Here is a 22,201-nt window from a genome sequence, read left to right on the forward strand (position 1 = left end):
TAGAGTCAAGAGTTACGGGATGAAAATGGCAAGATTTGGCAACTGATTAGATGTGTGTAATGAGGGAGGGTGAGGAATCAAGGATAAGACCAGGATTATGAACCAGGTTGCACACCTGAGAGGCTGGAAGAATCATGGTGCCTTTGACAGAAATAGGGAAGTTAAAAAAAAATTAGTATTTTATTTTCCCCTGGTTATATGTAAAAACAGTTTTTAACATTTGTTTTTAAAACTTTTGAGTTCATAATTCTCCTCCTTCCTCCCTCTCCCAACCCCCCCTCCCTTGAGAAGGCAAGCACTTTGATGTAGGTTATACATGTGTAGTCATGTAAAACATTTCCATATTAGTCATATTGTAAAAGAAAATACAGACCAAAAAAAAAAAAAAAACAAACCACCAACCAACTAAAACCCCAAGAAAAATAAAGTTAAAAAAAAAAAAAGAATACTTCAGTCTGTAATTCAGACACCATCAATTCTTTCTCTGGGGATAAAGAGCATTTTTCATCATAAGTCCTTCGGAATTGTCTTGGATCATAGTATTGGTGAGAGTAGCTAAGTCATTCACAACTGATCCTTTTACAAACAATACTGATGTTGCTTTGTACAGGATACATTTCACTTTGCATCGGCTCATGTAAGTCTTCCCAGGTTTTTCCGGAGAGCATCCGGTTCATCATTTCTTTTGTTTATTTGTTTTTCTTTTTTTTGAAATTTGTTTTCAGTTTTCAGCAATCACTTCCATATGTTTTAAATTTTCTTCCTCTCTTTACCCCCTCCCTCCCCAAGATGGCATGCAGTCTTATATGGGTTATACACATACATTCTTATTAAACATATTTTCATATTAGTCATGTTGCATAGAAGAATTAAAACAAATGAGAGAAACCATGAGAAAAATCAAACCAAACCATAATGAAGAGAAAATAGTCTGCTTCATTCTGCATTCTGATTCTATAGTTCTTTCTCTGGATGTGGATGGCATTTTGCATCAAGAATCCTTTGGTCCTTGCATTGCTGTGAAGGGCTAAGTCTTTCAGAAACAGTCCTCGCACACTGTGGCTGTTACTGTGTATAACGTTCTCCTGGTTCTGCTCACTTCACTCAGCATCAGTTCATCTGGGTCTTTCCAGGTTTTTCTTAAGTCTTGCCTGTTCATCATTTTTTATAGCACAATAGTATTACATTCATATACCACAACTTGTTCAGTCATTCCCCAATTGATGGGCATTCCCTTGGTTTCCAGTTCTTGACCACCACAAAAAGAGCTGCTGTAAATATTTCTGTATGTGTGAATCCTTTTCTCATTTTTATGATCTCTTTGGGATACAGCCCTAGAAGCAATATTGCTGGGTCAAAGGGTATGCACACTTTTATAGCCCTTTGAACATAGTTCCAAATTGCTCTCCAGAATGGCTGGATAAGCTCACAACTCCACAAGCAATGAATTAGTGTTCCAACTCTCCCACATCTTCTCCAACATTTATCATTTTCCTATTTTGTCACATTGGCCAATCTGATAGGAGTGATGTGGTACCTCAGAGTTGTTTTGATTTGCATCTCTCTAATCAATAGTGATTTAGAGCATTTTTTCATATGACTTCATATCTTTAATTTCTTCCTCAGAAAACTGCCTGTTCATATCCTTTGATCATTTATCAATTGGGGAATGACTTGTATTCTTGTAAATATGACTCAGTTTTCTATATATTTTAGAAATGAGGCCTTTATCACAGACACTAATTGTAAAAATTCTTTCCCAGTTTTCTGCTTCCCTTCTAATCTTGGTTGCATTGGATTTGGTTGTGCAAAAACATTTCGATTTAATGTTAATCAAAATTATCCATTTTGCATTTCACAAAGTTCTTTATCTCTTGTTTGGTCATAAATTTCTCCACTCTCCATAAATCTCACAAATAAACTATTCCTTGCTCCCTAATTTGTTTATAGTATCAGCCTTTATATCTAGGTCATGTATCCGTTTGGACTTGATTCTTGTGTATGGTGTCAGGTATTGGTCTATGCCCAGTTTCTGCTACACAATTGTCCAGTTTTCCCAGCAATTTTTGTCAAACAGTGAATTCTTATCCCAGAAGCTGGGGTCCTTGGGTTTATGAAACAGTAGACTGCTATAATCATTGACTACTGTGTCTTGTGTACCTAACCTGTTCCACTCATCTGCCTCTCTATCTTAGCCAGTACCAATTGGTTTTGATGATTGCTGCTTTATAACACAATTTGAGATCTGTTAATGGCCAGGCCATCTCCTCTAGCATTTCTTTTCATTAATTCCCTTGATATTCTGGACCTTTTTGTTCGTCCAAGTGAATTTTCGTATTTTTTTCTAGCTCTACAAAATAATTTTATGGTAGTTTGATGGCACTGAATAAGTAAATTAATTTAGGTAGAATTGTCATATTAGCTCAGCCTACCCACAAGCAACTGATGTTTTTCCAGTTACTTAGATCTACTTTATTTGTGTGAAAAGTGTTTTGTAATTGTGTTCATATAGTACTTGTGTTTGTTTTGGCAGATAGACTGCTAAAGTATTTTATAGTGTCTATCGTAACTTTAAATGGGATTTCTCTTTCTATCTCTTGCAGTTAAGGCTTTGTTAGTAATGTATAGGAATGCAGATGATTTATATGGGTTTATTTTGTGTCCTGCAACTTGGCTAAAGTTGCTTATCATTTCAAGTAGTTTTATACTTGATTTCCTAGGATTCTCTAAGTATGTCATTATATTGTCTGCAAAAAGTGATAACTTAGTTTCTTCTTTGCCTATTCTAATTCCTTCAATTTCTTTTTCTTCATTTATTGCTAAAGCTAACATTTCTAGTACCATATTGAATAACAGTGGTGATAATAGACATCCTTGTTTCAACCTGATTTTATTGGAAATGCATCTAGCTTATCCCCATTACATGTAATGCTTGCTGCTGGTTTTAGGTAAATACTACTTATTATTTTATAGAAGGCTCCATTTATTGCTCTCCATTGTTTTCAGTAGGAATGGGTGTTGTATTTTGTCAAAAGCTTTTTCTGCATCTATTGAGATAATCATATGATTTCTGTTAGTTTTATTGTTGATAATGATCAATAATGCTGATAGTTTTCATAATATTGAACCAGGTGTTCATCATTTCTTAAAGCACAGTAGTATTCCATCATAATCACATACTACAATTTGTTCAACCATTCCCCAATTGATGGACATCCCCTCAATTTTTAATTCTTTGCCACCGGAAAAGAGCTGCTATAAATATTTTTGTACATATAAGTCCTTTCCCCCACTTTTTAAAATAATCTCTTTTGGAATACAACTTTTTAGTAGTGGTATTGCTAGATCGAAGGGTATTCATGGTTTTATAGCCCTCTGGGCATAGTTCCCAGTTGTTCTATAGAATGATTGAATCTGTTCACAGCTCCACCAACAGTGCATTAATATCTCATTTTTCCCACATTCCCTCCACCATTTGTCATTTTAGGTGTGAGATAGTAGCTCAGAATTGTTTTAATTTGCATTTTTCCAATCAATAGAGCATTTTTTCATATGGTTACAGATAGGTTTGATTATTTTGTCTGAAATGTTTGTATCTTTTGATCATTTATCAATTGGGGGATGGCTCTTATTTTTATAAATTTGATTCAGTTCTCCATGTGTGTGAGAAATGAAGTCTTTATCAGAGTAATTTGCTTCAATTTTTTTCACATTTACTCTTGCTAACTGTATTTTCCTCCATCCTATACCCCCCCACCTTGTTTATTCTATTCTCTCATTATACCCTGTCCCTCCTCAAAAGTGTTTTGCTTCTGACTACCCCCTACTTTCTATCTACCCTCTTTTCTATTACCCCCCCTCATCCCCTCCCTTTCCTATTTTCCTGTGGGGTAAGATAGATTTCTGTACCCAGTTGAGTGGTTGGTATATTATTCTATCTTTGAGTCAGTTCTGATGGGAGTAAGGTTAACTCACACCCCTTCACTTGCCACTCTTCCCCTCCAGTATAAAAGCTTTTTCTTGCCCCTTTTATGTGAGATAATTTACCCCATTCTCCCCTTCTCTTTCCCTTTCTCCCAGGACTTTCCTCCCTCACCCCCTAATTTTATTTTTTTTAAGCTATCACCCCTTCATTTTCAATTTAAACCTGTGTCTTCTGTCTGTATATATTCCTTCCAATTGCCCTTAAAATGAGAAAGTTCTTAGGAGTTATAATTATCTTCCTATGTACCAGTGTAAACAGTTTAACATTTTAAAGTCTCATATGATTTTCCTTTCTTGTTTATCTTTTAATGCTTCTCTTAAATCTTGTATTTGAAAGCCAAATTTTCTGTTCAACTCTGGTGTTTTCATCAAGAATAAGTAAAAGCCCTCTATTTCATTGATTATCCCCATTTTTCCCCTGAAGGATTATATTCAGTTTTGCTGATTAAGTGATTCTTCGTTATAATTCTAGCTCCTTTGACTTCTGGAATACCATATTCCAAGCCTTCTGATCCTTAATATAGAAGGTGCTAAATCTTTATCCTGACTGTGGCTCCATAATACTTGAATTTATGTTTTTGGCTGCTTGCAGTATTTTTTCCTTGACTTGGGAACTCTGGAATTTGACTATAATATTTCTGGGAGTTTTCATTTTGGACTCTCTTTCAGGAGGTTATTGATAGATTTTTACAATTTCTATCTTACCCTCTGATTTTAGAATATTATGGCAGTTTTCCTTGATAATTTTTTGAAAGATGTCATCTCAACTCTTTTATTTTTATATCATGGCTTTCAGGTAGTTCAGTGAATTTTAAATTATCTCTCTTGGATCTGTTTTCCAGGTCAGTTGTTATTCCATTGAGATATTTCACATTATCTTCTATTTTTCATTCTTTTGGTTTTGTTTTATTGTTTCTTGACTTCCATAAAGTTAGCTTCCATTTGCTCAATTCTAGTTTTTAAGGAATTCTTTTCTTCAGTGAGGTTTTGAACCTCCTTTTCCATCTGTCCAATTCTACTTTTTAATTTTTTTTCTTCAGTGAATTTTTGTGCTTCTTTTTCCATTGACCAATTCTGCCTTTTAAGGCATTCTTCTCATAGGCTTTTTGTACCTCTTTTACTATGTGATCTCATCTGTTTTTTAGGTGTTATTTTTTTCAGGTTTTTTTGTGTTTCCTTTACCAAGCTATTGACTTGTTTTTCATGAATTTCTTGCATCACTTTCATTTCTCTTCCCAATTTTTCCTCTACTTCTCTTACTTGATTTTCAAAATGCTTTTTGAGCTCTTCATGGCCTGAGACCAATTTTTCCTGGAGGCTTTGGATGTAGGAGCTTTGACTCTATCATCTTCTAAGTGTGTGTTTTGATCTTCCTTGTCACTGTAGTAACTTTCTGTGGTCAGAATTTTTTTTTTCTGTTGTTTGCTTATTTTCCCAGCCTATTTCCTGATTTTTAATTCAAAGTTGGGCTCTGCTTCCAGGGTGGAGGGTTCACTGTCCCACGCTTCAGGGATTTTGTGCAGCTATTTTCAGAGATACTTGTAGGACCTGTAGGTTTTCAGTTATTTTAAGGTGGTGAGATCTAAGGAGAGAAGTAAACACCTCTCTGGCCTGTGCTTTGGTCTGTGAGTGACCACAGGCCCTCTTTTATGCCCTGGAACTGTGAGAAGGGTTCTTGCTCCACTGTAGCCCTGGGTTCTGATGTGCTAGTGCTCCTCTTCTTGTACTGGAACTGCCACCCAGGACTGAGACTTGGATCCGAGTATGGGCAAAGCAACAGAGTTCTACGGCCAGCAGAGAGACCCCTGTAATCTCCTTCTGATCAATTGTCCCACCCAATTACTGGCTGTGGGCTGAGAGCTCCAGAAACAGCTGCTAGCACTGCTGATTCGGTGGTTCCCAAGGCCTGCGTCTGGTTTACTGGGTCTAGGTCTGCGCTAGTGTGTCCTGTGCTCCACTTTCACCCAGATGTGACAGTCCTTTTTTCTAAGTTGTCTTTGTCTGGAAAATTATTTCACCCTGTCCTTTTGTGGATTCTGCTCCAGGAATCGTCTTATGGCATTATTTAAAGGTGTTGTTCAGGGACGTTTTGGGGAGAGCTCAGCTGAGTCAATGCCTTTTGTCTGCCTTTGACTCCACCCTTTAAGAAATAGGGAAGTTTGGAAAAGAGAAGTGGGTTTGGGAAGAAATGAGCTCTATTTTGGACGTTGAGTTTATGATGTCCATGGCACATTCATTTTGGAATATATACAGTATGCAGTTGGTGATTCAGGGTTGACGTTCAGGGTAGAGGACTGGGCTGCATATACAAATCAGCGAGTCATTTGCATAGAGATCATAAACCCATAAAACCTAATGTGGTCAGCAGGGTAGCTTGTAGGGATAGGAAAGCAAGGAACTCAGGACAGAATCTTATGGGAATATACATAGGGGACCCGAAAGAATGATAAGCCAGCAAAGGAGGCTTAGGAAGAGTGATCGGAACAGGTAGCAGGAGAGCCAGAAGAGAGGAGGCATTATGTAGGAGTTGGAGATTGTCAATACATGTCAAATGTAGGTCACAAAGGATGTGGACTGAGAAAATATAATCAGACATTTAGATCATTGGTAACTTTGGAGAGAGCCATTTCAATTGTGGTGAGTTCAGCAGCCATCATAAAGGGAGGAGAAGTGAGAAAGCAGGTTTAAATACCACCCTTCTGTGGTGTTTTCCATTGTACATTGCAATTTTCATATTTTGTTAAGTTCATAATAAAAATTTTAATTGAATGAGAGGAAAGGAAGTGTCAAAGCTGCAAATATAGCTCACTTTTTTCCTGATAGTTGACTGAGAAAAGGAGGAGAGACAGAACAAAGAATTGAAGAGGTGGATGAAGGAGAGTTGGGCTTATTTGAAAGCAGTAAGGGATACCTCAGTAGACAGAAGTAGAGTTTGTAGGTTAGAGAAAGAATGTGAATGATTGAGTGTGTAGTTTGCTGTAAAGGTCAAGGGAAAAATGAAATCAGGGGCACCCTTGATCTTGGCCAGAAAGGTCACCTCATTATCAGATACAGGGGAAAAGGAAGAGAGAGGATAGAATGGGGTCCAGGGGTTTTGAGAAGAGTGAACGATTTTCTCAGTGAAAGTAATAATTGTGAAGGAAAACTGATTATTAAATTTTTATTAAATTTTCAGTGAAGAGATGTAAAAATTGTTTTTAAAAAATGTATTCATGAATTGTTTTCTGCCTACCAAACATTCCGCTTAAATACTGGGGATACAGAAACAAAAGAAAAGACAGTCCTAGCTCTATAGGAGCTTCCATTAGTATAAAAAGGGAGGCCACACACCTATGGGAGTGGTGATTAATGAGGGGCTCAGTACTTTAGGTTGTGAGTGGGTACATGGAGGAGTGGAATTGAGGCACAGACATTCCAAGAGCAATGGAAGAATTGATTTCATAAGAGGCTTTCAAAACTAGGGAGCAGGGAAATGGGGTAGGGAGGGGGTTGTAAAGGGAAAGGTCTTACAAGTGAGAGGTAAGACTTGAACTCAGGACTTCCTGATCTCTGTGTCAGCTCTGTTTGACTCTGGGTTAGGCACCTTAGATAATGTGGTAACAATTAAGAGTGAGGAGGGTGACAAGTGTTTGAAGATTTTAGACTTAAGTAGACTGAGGTTTGGAAGGGACATATGCCAAACAACAGGGAGGAAAGCTAATATGAGATGAGCTACACTGGCTCTATGTTAAAATGATAAGAAAAGATCAGAGTGCTCACACAAGCTCAAAAGAATCTAGTAAATCGGCATTTTATGTAAATAAGTAAATGGTGTGATATTAAGGGATATCCCTGGAGATTTTGTATGTAGGAAGGGTAGGACAATCTCCTTGTTTATCATATTAGTACTCTTTCCCTAGTTCTAACCTAGTTTAGTGCCTGAAATATATGCTATTTAATAAAAAAAAGTCCTTAGTAAATGCTTATTGATTGAATATAACTTATTCAGTTGAATAATAAGCTGGATGAAAATCTGATAAGTGATGAAAATTTGTATTTTTAGTTTCCATTCGACTGTGAACTCCTTGAGAGCAGGAACTTTTTTTTTTTAGGGGGGTGCTTTTCTTTGTATATCCAGATCTTAGTACAGAGTTTAGCACATAGTATAATAATCACTTAAGTACTGGTGAGTGACTAGCAATATTTTTTCAATGGTACATGAATAAGTACATGATAAGTGCAAAGCAGAGAGAGCATTTCAGGTGGGAGAAACAGCATGAATAAAGAGGCCAGAATCAATCAGCATGGCTCATTGGGTAGGGCTGTCTGGTATCACATTACAGCTTTGATTTAAAAAAGTGTCAGGAGATGGAGATGAGGACAAAAAGAATTATAAGCATAGGGGATAGTCAGTGAAAATGCCTGGAGCTGGGAGATGCAGTGCCTTGTTTAAGGAACCACAAAAAGGTCGGTGCTTGAAAAGTATGTAGATAATATGTAAGAAGACTGAAAAGGTAACACAGAAGTTTGTGAGGGACTAGCACTGTAGTTACTTTGGGTGGCGTGGAGGGGGCCATGTTTTAGCTAGAAGGCAAGCTTGTGAAGCAGATTTTTTTAAATAGTATTTTATTTTTTTCAATTACATGTAAAGACAATTTTTAACATTCATTTAAAAAATTTTTCAGTTCCAAATTTCTTCTTTCTGCTCATCCCTCCTTAAAACAGTAAGCAATTTGATATAGGTTACATATGTGCAGGCATGTAAACATTTCCATATTAGTCATGTTGTGAGAGAATAGGCCAAGAGGAAAAAAAAGTACAGAAAAATAAAATGAAAATGGTATGCTTTGATCTGCATTCACACTACATCAGTTCTTCCCTGGATGTGGATAGCATTTTCCATCATGAATCCTTTGGAATTGTCTTGCATCATTGTATTGCTGAGGAGAGCTCAGTTATTCATAGTTGATCATCACATGATACTACTGTGTACAATATACTCCTTGGTTCTTCTCATTTCACTTTGCATCAGTTCATGTAAGTCTTTCCAGGTTTTCTGAAATCTGCCTGCTCATCATTTCTTATTGCACAATAGTATTCCATTATATTTGCATTTGACAACTTGTTCAGTCATTCCCCAGTGGATGGACATTCCCTCAATTTCTAATTCTTTGTCACCAAAAAAGAACCTGCTATAAATATTTTTGTATGTGTAGGTCCTTTTCCCATTTTTTATAATCTCTTTGGGATACAGATCTAGAAGTGACATTGGTGGAACAAAGGGTATGCACAGTTTTATAGCCCTTTGGGCATAGTTCCAAATTGCTCTTCAGAATGGTTGGATCAGTTCACAACTCCATCAGCAGTGCATCAGTATCCCAGTTTTCCCGCATCCCCTCCAACATTTATCATTTTTTCTTTTCTGTCATATTAACAAATCTGACAAGTATGAAGTGGTACCTCTTAGTTGGTTTGATTTGCATTTCTCTAATCAATACTGATTTAGAGCATTTTTAGTGAAATAAATTTTAAAGAAAATTTCCACAGACACAGAAAATATTAGATGGAAAGTCAGGTATAGTAGAATCCTCTTGTGAAAAATATTCAGAGGCTTTCCTTTCTTCCAAGTTCAGCCCAAGTTGTACCCTCCAGTGAATGGTTTTGAGTTCTAATTCTCCCAGAATCTCCTGCCTCTTATCCTCCCACAGCTAGCTCATAAATTTCTCATGGCTTTCTGATGTGCGGTGCACATTCATTTGATTCAGACTTGAATCGTGGTTATTTTTACGTGTGCTTATCATCCTTCTAAATTGTAATCTTCTTAAAGGAGGCAAGTTTTTCTTTTTAAAATCTTTGTATCCAACAGTACCTTGCATGTAGTGAGCAGTTTGATAAGTGTTTTGTTGGATTGAACACTAATAGGTCTTTCTTTTGATCCTATTAGCCTAAAAAATTGTTGCCCTTTAGGAAAGATTTCTATTCAGAAGAATTCTTTTGGGAATATACAATTTATATCATATTTAGCAAATTGTACTGTGAATTTGTGCCCAGCAGCATTTTTATCAGCTTTATTGATGAAGATCTGTGATATTTCAGAAAGCAGCATCATGGAGGTATCATATAGAGATTCTCATTAAAGTGAACTGAGGAAGGAATGTAAGATTGTAAGATTTTTAGAGCTGGAAAACATCTTAAGAGATAATGTAATTTAACCTTCTCATTTTACAAATCAAGGAATTGAGGTCAGCAGACAAGATGGGTTGTCAGAAGTGACAAATAGCTGATGAAGGGTGGGAATTTTAGTGCTGCTGTAGAGCTGGAATCTCATAAAAGTGAGAGAATCAAGAATTCATAGTGGATAATTGCTTCTCTAGTGTAAAAATTAGATTTTTAAAAGTTTTTGCTTAAAATACTTAAAAATTTTTTAAAAAAGTCTCATACCATATGTTTTTAATTTTGGCCATGGCAAGCTGAAAAATGTCATCAGGGTTAGGGAACCTCCAGCCCAGAGCTTCCTGGCATCTGGCCCGCTAGGTTAATTTTACTATGGGTGCTGCCACTACAGTTTAAGAGGGGCTGTGTAATTCCCTTCCCTGTACCTTACCCTGCATATTTGCTGTCTCTTTCAGATTGTTTTCAGCATTTTGAAAACAAGACCTGACAGCTAACAGGTGTTTTAAAAAATGTTTATTTGATTGAATTTGTTTACTTTTTTTAGTGTAGTTTGAGATTGAAGAATCAAATGGCTGAGCACAGTGATTGACTATCATATCAAAAAAGTTGTTAATAGTGAAGTCCCTCAGTTCTAGCTCTTGACAGGGCTAATATTTAGATTTTAGGAGGTTCTATGCTTCTCTGCCTTTTCATTTCTCTCAAGGTCTACCTTTAATGGTGGTTTTCCCTTTGGGTTGCTGGGATTTGTATATTTCCTGTGTTAAGATTATAATTTTTTTCTTTCCCAACCTTCCTACTCAGCTTTCTTGTTTCACTGTCATCCTTTTTATCTCATCTCTTCCCACCTTTCATTCCCTCACTCCCCCAGCCCCTCTCGTGGTGGGACAAGATCATAGATTTAGAGCTTAGGAATTTATCTTTATGACAACTCTCATTTTATAGATGAGGAAACTGACACCGCCCCCCCCCCCCAACCCTCATTGATCACAAAGGGAAATAAAAGTTTATTTTAAAGTGTTGTTTTAGTTTTTTGCCTGTTTCAATTTAAAAATCAAGTGATCTTACTGTTTTAAAGCCCTGCTCTAATTTTTCATATTTGTAATTAAGTATTGGGTAGTTCAGTTTAGTTTATGTGGGATGCACAATTATGATATTTTCTTGACGTTCAGGTGAATTGGTCAGACTGAGGTTTAATTTTGTATCAGTTTTTGTTTCACTGAGTTTGTTCTTTTTAGATGATTACTCTGCTATTGCCAAAGATAGTCTTGCCAACTGTATTAGTTTAGGGGCTCTTAAAAAGCCTTTGGAATGTCTGCTGCCATTGTCAGAGGCAGAATATAAGAATTTTTTTTTTTTAGTACATTTCTTCTACCCTCATTTATAGTGAGATGGACAATCATAAAATAATATCATCTAGAGCTAGAAGAAACTTTAGAGATTATCCGGCTATTTTTGTTTGTTTGATGAAAGGACCCTTTGGGCAGTGTGATGAAAACCTTCTTAGAATAATGGTTTATTGCCTCCATTCAAAATGAAAGAAAATCCTAAGGTAAATGTCAATGGTTAGTGAAAATAAATAGGTAATTTTTTTTTTCCCATCCAAGTTCATGAACCTAGAATCCTTAAGGGACTTTTGGACCCTAGGTTAAGAACACTGATTCTAAGCCAAACCTTAGAGAAAGTAAGATACATACACAAGCAGATAACAGACTAAGTACTATACTATGTACACATAGAGAGGCAGCAAGCTGACACAGGAGTCAGAAGTATTGCCTATGAAGCTTAATGATTTTGACCTGCAAGTGACTTAATCTTTGAGTGCCTCCAGAAACTCACCCTATAAGTTGCAGAGAAGGTGTCAATCCACAGTGGGAGATGAAATTCTTCACCAGGAACTTCCTCCACCAATGAAATTACAGCTCCAGTTTTAAAACATTTTACATAAGTAGCACTATGCACTGCCATCGGGGCAGTAGGAGGTGTCTATGAGTCTGATCCAGCCTCCCTTTCCCAACTTTTCATGTATTTCTCTTTGATACTGTCAATCAGTAAAAGTTTATTAAGTGAATGCTGTCCGTCAAGCACTGTGCTAAGTGTTGGGGATCCAAAAAGAGGTGAAAGACAGTCCTTGTTTTCAAGGAGCTCATGTTCCTTGCTAGCTTTAGTATCTCTATGTTTACTATTCCTTATGCTTTGAATAGAATTCCTCCCTACCTTTTGGAATACCTAGCTTCTTTGAGGTGCAACTCAGGTTCCAATTCCTTAGGCAATCTTCCTGAAACCTCACTGCTCTCTCCTGTCTCAGATTACTTTGAATTTACCCTGTGTATATGTTAGGTCTTCCCTCTGCCCCACTCTCAGCCTGTCAGTGAGTTCTGATGCTAAATTAAATGGACTTTGATTAATTGTATAGTCCCATTTGTGTCCCAGTTCTTACTCTGACATGTCAGTGATATGTTTCCTTGTGCAAGGAATGAACATGAGGTAGTCTTATAGGAATGCTGTTTTGATTGTAGGAGTTGGGTACCTGCCTTCTTTAGATTCATTTTTGCCAGTTGTGTTGGTATGACTTGACCATGACTGGCAATTATATATGCTTACTATGTTGTTCTCTGTGGTGACTTTTGTTAAAAAAAAAAAAAATAGTGAACATGATTGAATAAAAACATGTCAGGAAAACATACCAGATACTACTAGTCTTGACACACATCTAGTTACCATTTGGAGAATTTGATGTTCTCAAGTTCATGAATAGTTACCTATAAATAGCAGAATCTTTTCTCCCTCCCCAGAGTTAGGAGTGTCCATGAAACATAAAACTAGAGCAAAGTGCTTTCTCATTGTATATATATTTTTTGGCTCAGTTGCAAAACCTTCACTATATCTTTTGTTTTATCAGGATGAGTCAGAATGATAGCTTTAATCTCAGAATATGCATCAACATAAAGCTCAGTGTAGTGTAACGTGAGCAGCAGTAAGTGTTCATCCCTCGTTGACTTGTCTGTTTTGTTTTCCTCAGAAGCACCTTGTGCCACACCACTCATCTGCAGCTTTGGAAGGCCAGTTGATCTTGACAAGGACGATTACCAGAAGGTGGTCTGCAATAATGAGCACTGCCCTTACAGCACCTGGATGCATCTTCAGTGTTTTTATGAGTGGGAAAGCAGTATCCTGGTCCAATTTAACTGCATTGGCCGAGCACGGAGTTGGAATGAAAAGCAGTGTCGCCAGAACATGTGGACCAAGAAGGGATATGACTTGGCCTTTCGTTTCTGCTCTTGCCGCTGTGGACAGGGTCACTTGAAGAAAGATACGGATTGGTACCAGGTAAAGCGAATGCAGGATGAAAAAAAGAAGAAGTCCATGTCAGAGAAGAGTGCTGGGAGGCCAATGGCAGAGACTGGGGAGGAGGTGAAAAAGTGCAGGCCTCTTAACAAGGCCCAGAAAGGACTGAGTCATGACCTCCCTCGGCGGCATTCTATGGACAGACAAAACTCCCAGGAGAAAGGGGTCAATGCGGGGGGCTATGGAGTGCGTTCTCCCTGTGGTTCTCCTGGCCAGTCTCCTCCTACAGGGTACTCTATTCTCTCTCCAGCCCATTTCAGTGGTCCCCGCTCCTCAAGATACCTTGGGGAATTTTTAAAGAATGCCATTCACTTGGAGCCTCACAAAAAGAATATGGCTGGAGGGAGCATGTTCCGAAATGCCCACTTTGACTATGGGGCAGCTGGCTTGCCAGCGCACAGGGGTGGGCATTTTGATGCTCCAGTGCAATTTTTGAGGAGGCTTGATCTCTCAGAGCTCCTGGCACACATTCCCAGGCACAAGTTGAACACTTTCCACGTAAGGATGGAAGATGATGCCCAAGTAGGCCAAGGGGAGGATCTACGGAAATTCATTCTTGCTGCCCTTAGTGCCAGCCACAGAAATGTTGTAAACTGTGCCCTTTGCCACCGGGCCCTCCCAGTATTTGAACAGTTTCCTCTAGTGGATGGAACCCTGTTCTTAAGTCCATCAAGACATGATGAAATTGAATATGATGTTCCCTGTCACCTTCAAGGTATAGGTGTTAGTTCGCCTTGCCAACTTTTCCTTTTTTAAAGCCCAGGAATTGGTTTTCTGTGTCCCATTTTAGCTAGATATTGCTATGCTGTTTCTAGTCAGATACTGGATAACATGTGAATGTTTGTTATTTCAGCGTTACCTAATATATTTAAAACTTGATGTCATCCTTCTCAGCACAGGCATATTTTCTTAGTGGAGAAGGTCATTTTGTGTTTGTGTCTCCAGTGAAGAGAGCTTTCCTTCAAGGCTGTTAGTGTGTAGCAATTCCCTTTTGATCCTGCAGGATTTCAAAGAATGATTGAATAGCTTACTCTGCAACTTGTAGGAAATAAGCTGGTGTTGCAATTTTTTTTTTCTGTTAATGTCCCTGGAAGGCTATATATAATCAGTTACTTTAAACTTTTCATTCCATATCATGATATTGCATGAGATGGCAAGACCCGCTACTCAAATTGACTACTCAGAGGCATCTCAAAGTGTTAACAGAAAGTTCCTTTTTTCGATTCTTGAGAAGCAGGGCAATCCCTTCACCAGGTAGTCTGGAGCAGGGAAGCTGAAGACATAGGCAGAGCAGTGATATATATAGACTCTAACGTGAAAACCCCTCCCACCACTGACCATTATTCTCATTGGCTGAGAAATGTGGTCTTACATTCTAAGCGTGAAATCTAGCCAATCCCCTTTGAAATCCGGTTCAATTTCCCTCCCCCCTGTCCGTTACAAAGCCCGCAAAAATACAGGTCAACATATGCAAATAAAGCATTGAGAGTACATGTAAATAAGGCACATGCAAATGAAGGCATTGAGAGTATATGTAAATGATGCGGACCTGTTTGAGGACTGCTGACTGCTTAGGCACATGCAAATTAGGCATTGAAAAGTTAGCGAATTTTATCCAGTCATTGAGATCCTAATATACTACATAGCCTATATCCTTATATGGGAATTACTCAACTCTGAAGGCCCTGTAACCTGAGCCTCTCGGTCTCCTTTACCCTCTGGGAGAAGAATTCACATTCTGAGAAGTCTTCACTGAATCTGTTCCACTCAGCATCAAGATTGAGGAAGATGAGGGCTAGAAAGGCTTGAAGAGGTTTTAATTCTGGTAAAGTAGATTTAAGGATGCCTTGAGAAGTAGGGATTAGCAAAATTTGGGACTATTAAAGACTATTGTGAAAATGGCTTAAGAGAAGCTCCTTTTGACTATATGAACCTGCAGGGACTTTTTGTTTTTCTTAATCCTCAAGAAAAATCAAAAGAATTCTCTGTATTTGAGAAACCTTCCATTTCAAATAAAACACGAAGATAGGTTGGATTAAGGCCTAGACAGAAAAAGCATTGAGAGATTGTAATCTCATGAACCATGTGAGCACATGGGTGGGGTCAACCTCTACCCTTTCTTGCTAAACCCAAATTTTTATTCAATTAAGTATTTACTGAGTGCCTACTCAGTAATAGGTACTGTAATAATGGCCCATTCCCCCAAACAGATAAGAATATATTTGGGGAGAGCAGATACATATAATTTGTGGTACAATAAAAAGGGCATTGCATTTGTAGTTAGAAACTCAGTTTGGACTGTAGCATGTGACTTTGGGTTTAATTATCTGGACCTTAGTTTCTGCATTTGAAATGAAAGGGTTGAATGAGAGAACCCTCAAAATGTTTTCTAGATCCAAATCTAAGATAATGTGCTCCTGTTTCCAAGTAATAAAGAATTCTCTCCCCCATCAGACTGTGAGGTCCTTGAAAGCCAAATGTAAAGAAATGCCACATAAATAATGTGGACATATTCAGAGGAGATAAAGATTGCTTTGACTTGGGGTAAATCAGGGAAAGCTTTTTCTTAAAGGTAGAGTTGAGCTGAACCTTTGATGGGAGGTAGGATTTGGGGTAGAAAGGTTGATAGATTGAGAAATGGGAGCAGAACAACAGATGTGGGAAAATTCATGCCATTTTCAGGAAACTTGAAGAGATATTTGATTGAAATGGACAGTTCATTTAGAAGCAGTGAGCCAGAGATAGGTTGGGGTCAGATTATGGAGGTCTTGAGTGATAAGCTAAGGATTTAGAATTTTATCCTGCAGGTGTTGGGGCACCATTGAAAGGAGTGCCATTATGAAAGTCATATTTTAGGAAAATTAATCTAGTAGCAGTGTATAGAATGACTTGATGGAAAGGAGAGAGAATGGAGACAGATAAGGAGGTTAGTGCATTAATGGAGGTGAAAGTTGATTACTATACAAATTAGGGTCTTGAAATTATGAATAGAGAAGGATAAATGCCAGAAATATTTTGAAAGAAGAAATTATAGGACTTCGTGGCAGGGGACAAAAGTGAAGGAGTTAGATCCCAAGATTTCTAGCCTAGGATACAGAGAGAAATGTAGTACTATCAACAGAAGTCAAGTCAAGTCATCAAGCATTTATTACACACCCACTACATGCCAAGCACTGTGCTAAGTGCTAGAGATACAAAGAAAGGCAGTAAAACAGTCTTTGCTTTCAAGGACCTCAGAGTCTAATGGGGTTAACAAGTATGTCCAAGAAAGGTATATGTAGGATAAATTAGAAATAATAGAGGGAAGGCATTAAGATTAAGTAGTATTGGGAAAGACTTCTTATAGAAGGTGAGACTTCAGCTTAGTCTTGAAAGAAACCAGCAGATGGAGGGGAGAAAGGAGAGTTCCAGATACAGGGCATAGTCACTGAAAATGCCTGGAGTCTGGAGATGGGAATGTTTTGTACAATAAACAGCAAGAAGACCAGTGTTCAACTGGATAATAAGTGGAGAGAAGGAGCTATAAGAAGATTTGCAAAGTAGGAAAGGTCCAGGTTATGAAAGGCTTTAAATGCTTAGCAGATAATTTTTATTTGGCCACTAGAATTTGCCAAGTGGGTGATGGTATGATCAGACTTGTGTTTTGGGAAGATCAGTTTGACAGTTGAATGGAGGACAGACTACAGCAAGGGGAAATTTGAGGCAGGGAGACCACCTAGTAGGTTATTGCAATAACCTGAGCATGAAGTGATGAGAGTGTTAACTAGACCATAGTGATGGCAGAATAAAAAGTGAAGGGAGTGCATACAAGAGATATTATGGAGGTTTAAGTGATAGGACTTAAGTGATGCCACTTAAATGGCAACTGATTGAATAGGCAGGGAGAAATGAGAGAGTTAGGAAAATGGGATGAATTTTGGAAGAAAGAGCTGTTAAACTTAATTTGAGATGTTGATGAAACACCCAAACATTGATCAGTACTGGTAGGTAGTCAAAAATAAGCAACTGAAATTCAGAATATACTGGAAGTACATATTTGGCAATCATCTGTATCATGTTGGTGGCTAAAGTTATGAAGGTAATATGTGCTTACCAAGGTGGTTGTTGAGTGTAAGAAAGGAAAGTATAGAACCCTGGGGGTAAGAACACTTGGGTTCAGTGAGACAGTTGGAGGACGTAACTCACTGGTTATTCAACAGATTCAATTACATTTTAAGTGCCTGCTCTTTGCAGGCATTCAACCTTTTCAGGACCTGGTTATGAAAAATGAAGGTGTTATTAGTGTACCACAAGAACATTAAAGTAGGTTAGCTAATTATGATACAATTGTTCAAACATCAGAGTGTTAAGTCTAGTGCCCACAAACTTGCCAGTAGCACAAGTGTTACCATTTTTTTGGGAGGATGGCCTCTTAATTCTGTTGAGATTCCATTTCTAGAATGCTGATGTAAATTCTTTCATTTACCATTGTATCCTTATTAGGTATTCTTTAAGATACTTTATTTGAAATTCTAACACAAAATAGATACACTTTTGTTCTAAGCTGCATTGTTTTCAAAATCTTGAGTTGATTTTGCTTTATTGAAACACTTGTCCTTTCCTTCTGTACCCCTGCCTTCCCAACTCAGCTCCCATCTATGTCTTGACTTCAAGAAACATGTTTTGTTTTTAGAATGCAATAAGATTTCCCCAGTGAGGTTCTTCTTTATTTCTTTAGGAAAGGAACATTACATTCCTTTTCCAACTCTTTGGACCTTTTCCCTTTAGAACAGAAACTCTTAACTTTTTTGGTGTCATTGACCTCTTGGGCAGTCTGCTGAAGCCCATGGACCCCTTCTCAGAATAATCTATTTTAGATGAAGAAAATAAAATACATAAGAATAAAGAGGAAACCAATTTTATAGAAAAAGTTATCAAAATGTGTTTTTAAAAAACAAGTTTATGAATCCCTAAGAGAGCCTGCCAGGTTTTTTTGCACTGGGAATATCAACTCTAGCTTCTAGAAATTTGAAACACTCTTGAGTAATTTTCTGCTCAGAATATGTTATAACATGGCTACAAATTTGGAAAGTTATTCTAGGCCAGAGTTTTTAAACAGTTCATTCTTAAGCATTCACCGATTAATAGAGAAGTCTGTTGCATTCTGACACAGCCCTCCTTGGTGTCTTCAGTGCTTAACATGCTATTGGGCCATCAGGTATAATGTTATGAATAACAGTAACTTGCATTTATAGAAGAATGTTAAGGTTTTTAAAATTCTTTACATATTATCTCATTCAACCCTAACAATAATTTTTAGAGGAAAGTGTTATCATTATTGCCATTTTACTGATCAGAAAACTGAGCAAGATTAATTGAGATGAGAAATGAAGGAGGAAATTGAGCTGAAGCTCAGAAAGGTTAGGTGATTTGCCGGGCATTGAATGTTTGAGGCAAGACTCAGACTCAGTTTTACCTTCCTCCACATGCAGTGCTCTTACAACTGTAACTGCCTTTTAGCTGCCAGCTGTGCTTCCTGATATGACTTCCTCTCTGTGGCCCCAGGGCCATGCCCGTGGAATGCATCCATGATCAAGAAGGGAGAGGAAAGATCTAGAGGGAAGAAGCATGGCTAGTGGCTGCAGTGCATGCCCTTCCCTGCATATCCTGTAAGCCTTTCTGGTTAGGATGGGGATATAGCTCAAAATTCTGAAGTTTGCTCCCTTGGAGTGACCACCACCTCCTAGCCCCTTAAGCATTTCCCTTGTCAGTTAACCCTTCATTCTACCTAATTCTATCATGATGAGGTTTCAAGTGAGCACTTTCCACATTAGAAATATTAAAGACCTCCTAGGTTCACTTCTTTATCCCTGGACTCTAGGCCCCAAATTGCAAATTTTAATCCAGTAGCTTTCCCTAGTGCTGCAAGAGTTACTCTTGTAATGTTCACTTACGGAGACGGGGCAGTTTTACCTCAACAAAGATTCCTTTAAGATCCCGCATTCTCTTATCCAAAGTAGAATGGTGTCTTTACTTAATAGGTATGAAGGGTTGTAACAGTAAAGGAGGTGAGAGGTGAGTTTAGCTGCTTTGTAGTTTTTATGAGCCTTGTACATAAAAGTACGTTTATTGATTCAGAGAAAAAAGGGCATGTAAATGTAAGAGATGATTCTAGTTCCCAAATTAGATATAGGGAATTTGGAACTTTGGACCATGATTTTTTTTCACCATGAGTCAGGAAAGGAGAGAACAGTTTATACAGAAAAGAAATAATAGATATCTCTGGGGAACTTTGTTCATTTTAAAAATTATTTATTCCACAGCATAATCTACCTGGACCCTCCCTATTCTGTAAGATGTCTGTGAAATTCTTTTCCTTATAACAACTAAGATGAATGAAAAGCTTGAGAGTCAATTTATTAATTAGGCTAGCTGATAATAAATTGACAGTCATTGATTTTTCTCAGTAACCAAAGACCAAACTATGGAGATCTTTAAATGCTTAAATACCTTTGGAAAAGAATGTACCCCTGATGTGAAAATCAACCTTGATTGGTGAACAGTTAACAAGGGGCAAGATTAAGTAATCACCAAAAATTAATTCTGTTTGTAAGGTCTTCTAGTTGGGTGGGGTCCTGCCCAAGATCACAGAGCATGTAACTGGAGGATTTGGGCGATCTCATCTGTCAGCAGTGTCTTTCAGAGACTAACTGATCCACAGGGATCTGGTACCTGAATGAGGACCTAGAAGGGAAAACCCTTAATCCTAATTTAATAATTCATTAAAAATATAATAGAAAAACGATCACTTCTTACTGCTGGTTAAATAATAATTAACAAAATGAAAATTTGTAGTATACTCACTGTAGTTGATGGGAGTATTGTTCAGGCTTCTTAGGTTTGAGTTTGAGAAAGCCATATCTGGAATTTTCTTTGAACAGATTTGTGGGTATGTGTGTATTCATATATATATATATATATGTGCGTGTATACATATCTATAGATATATATATAGCTACTTGATTTTGAGGCACAGTTAGAAGATTGAACTGCAAGAAATATTAGGAGTAGAAATTTTATTAGTTTATTACTTTATTGGTCAGACTTACTGGGATCATAGAATATCAGATCCCAAAGAGAACTTAAAGATTTCTGGTCTTACCCCCTCATTTTACATATTGAGAAACAAAAACCCAGAAGGTAAAATAACTTGCCCAAAATCACACAGGTAGTTTACTAGAACTAGGATTTAAATTTAGGTTCTCTGACTCCAAATCCCATATTCTTTCCACTGAATTAACTAAACTTGCAAAAACACTCTAGCAAATCAGGGTGTCTTTTTGTATGTAGATAACTCGAAATAGAATTTGTCCTAGTATTATTGCCTTCTTTTCTGAGGAGGGAGATTGTTGCCTTCTTGAGAAAGATATTCCTACATATGCTCCCTAGAATCAAAAATTTAACTTAAGTCTTTCATTAATTTTATTTATTTGTTTATTTAAAGACAGTTAAATCAGCCTTGGGGGAGAGTTTCTGCACTCATGATTTAAGTGGAGATTGGTCAGGTGGTTAAGTAGGAAATAACCAAAATTTTGCCTGTAGTGCCTAAAATTAATGTCACATAAGCATCTTCAGGGATCTTTCCTCTTCTTCATTTCACAGTGACTCAGATGTCTTTGCCTTAGCTCTTGTCTTTGAAGAAGTAGAGAAGACAAACCCTCCATGAACCCTTAATTCTTTCTATCGCCTCTTACCCTTTCTAGCAGATTGTTCCCACTATCACACCTACCCTTTGTGTTATCTTCAGTCTATCTCCCGACTCCTTTCCTACTGCCTACAAAAATGTCCATATTGCCTCCACATCCTTAAAAAAACCTTCTCTTGATCTTTCCATTTCTGCTGCCATTCCATCTCTCTTTCCCTTCTCAACTAAACTCCTTGAGAAAGCCTACTTTTCTTATTCTCTTCTAAATCCTCTGCAATTTGGGTTTCAACCTAACATCATTAAATTGAAATTGCTCTCTACAAAGTTAATTGCCAAATCTAATGACTTTTTTGCCAGTTCTCATCATTCTTGATCTTTGTGTAGCATTTGATAATTGTTGATCACCCTCTCTTCCTGGATACTTTCCTCTCCAGGTTTTCCTCTTACTTGTCTCACTCTCTTTTTCAGGCTCCTTTTCTGGTTCATTATTAGTGGCCTACCCACTAACAATATCTCACAAGTCTCTGTTTTGGGCGCTTTTCTCTTTTTGGTCTAGACTGCCAGAAATCTCATCAGTTCTCTTGGGTTCAGTTATCTTTATACAATCTTTATACAATGATTTCCTAGATCCATATTATCTTGTCCTACTTTATCTTGAGCTATAGACCTCTGTGACCAACTGCCTTTTGGACATCCCAAACTGGATGTCCTTTATCCAAGAAATATAGGCATCAGCATGTCCAAAACAGAAGTCATCATCTTTCCCTCAAAACCCTCCCCTCTTCTGATTTTCTCTATTACTATAGAGGAAACTACTATTCTCTGACTCACCCACATTTGAAACCATAGTTTCCCTGACTCCTTTCTCACTTGTCCCACATATCCAGTCCAAAACTAGAGTTTACTGTTTCTGCCTTAAGAACTCTTGTATACATCTTCTTTTCTCTACTTCTAGTCACTTTGTTGAAATAGCCTTCTAATTGGTCTTCATCCCTCAACTCTCTGCTCCAGTCCCTTCTTCCACTCATCTACCAA

General features: G+C 37.7%; 1 protein-coding gene across 1 annotated transcript in view; it reads left to right on the plus strand.

Annotated features, from left to right (window-relative positions):
- Positions 1-22,201, plus strand: part of HECA (hdc homolog, cell cycle regulator) — a 50,239-nt gene that overhangs the window by 22,462 nt on the left and 5,576 nt on the right. Inside the window, exon 2 of the mRNA XM_072643467.1 lies at positions 13,157-14,197. Coding sequence (XP_072499568.1) covers positions 13,157-14,197 — 1,041 coding nt within the window. The remainder of the gene's footprint in view (positions 1-13,156; positions 14,198-22,201) is intronic.

Source organism: Notamacropus eugenii, chromosome 2 (assembly GCF_028372415.1).
Source record: "Notamacropus eugenii isolate mMacEug1 chromosome 2, mMacEug1.pri_v2, whole genome shotgun sequence".
NCBI classification, from domain to species: domain Eukaryota; kingdom Metazoa; phylum Chordata; class Mammalia; order Diprotodontia; family Macropodidae; genus Notamacropus; species Notamacropus eugenii.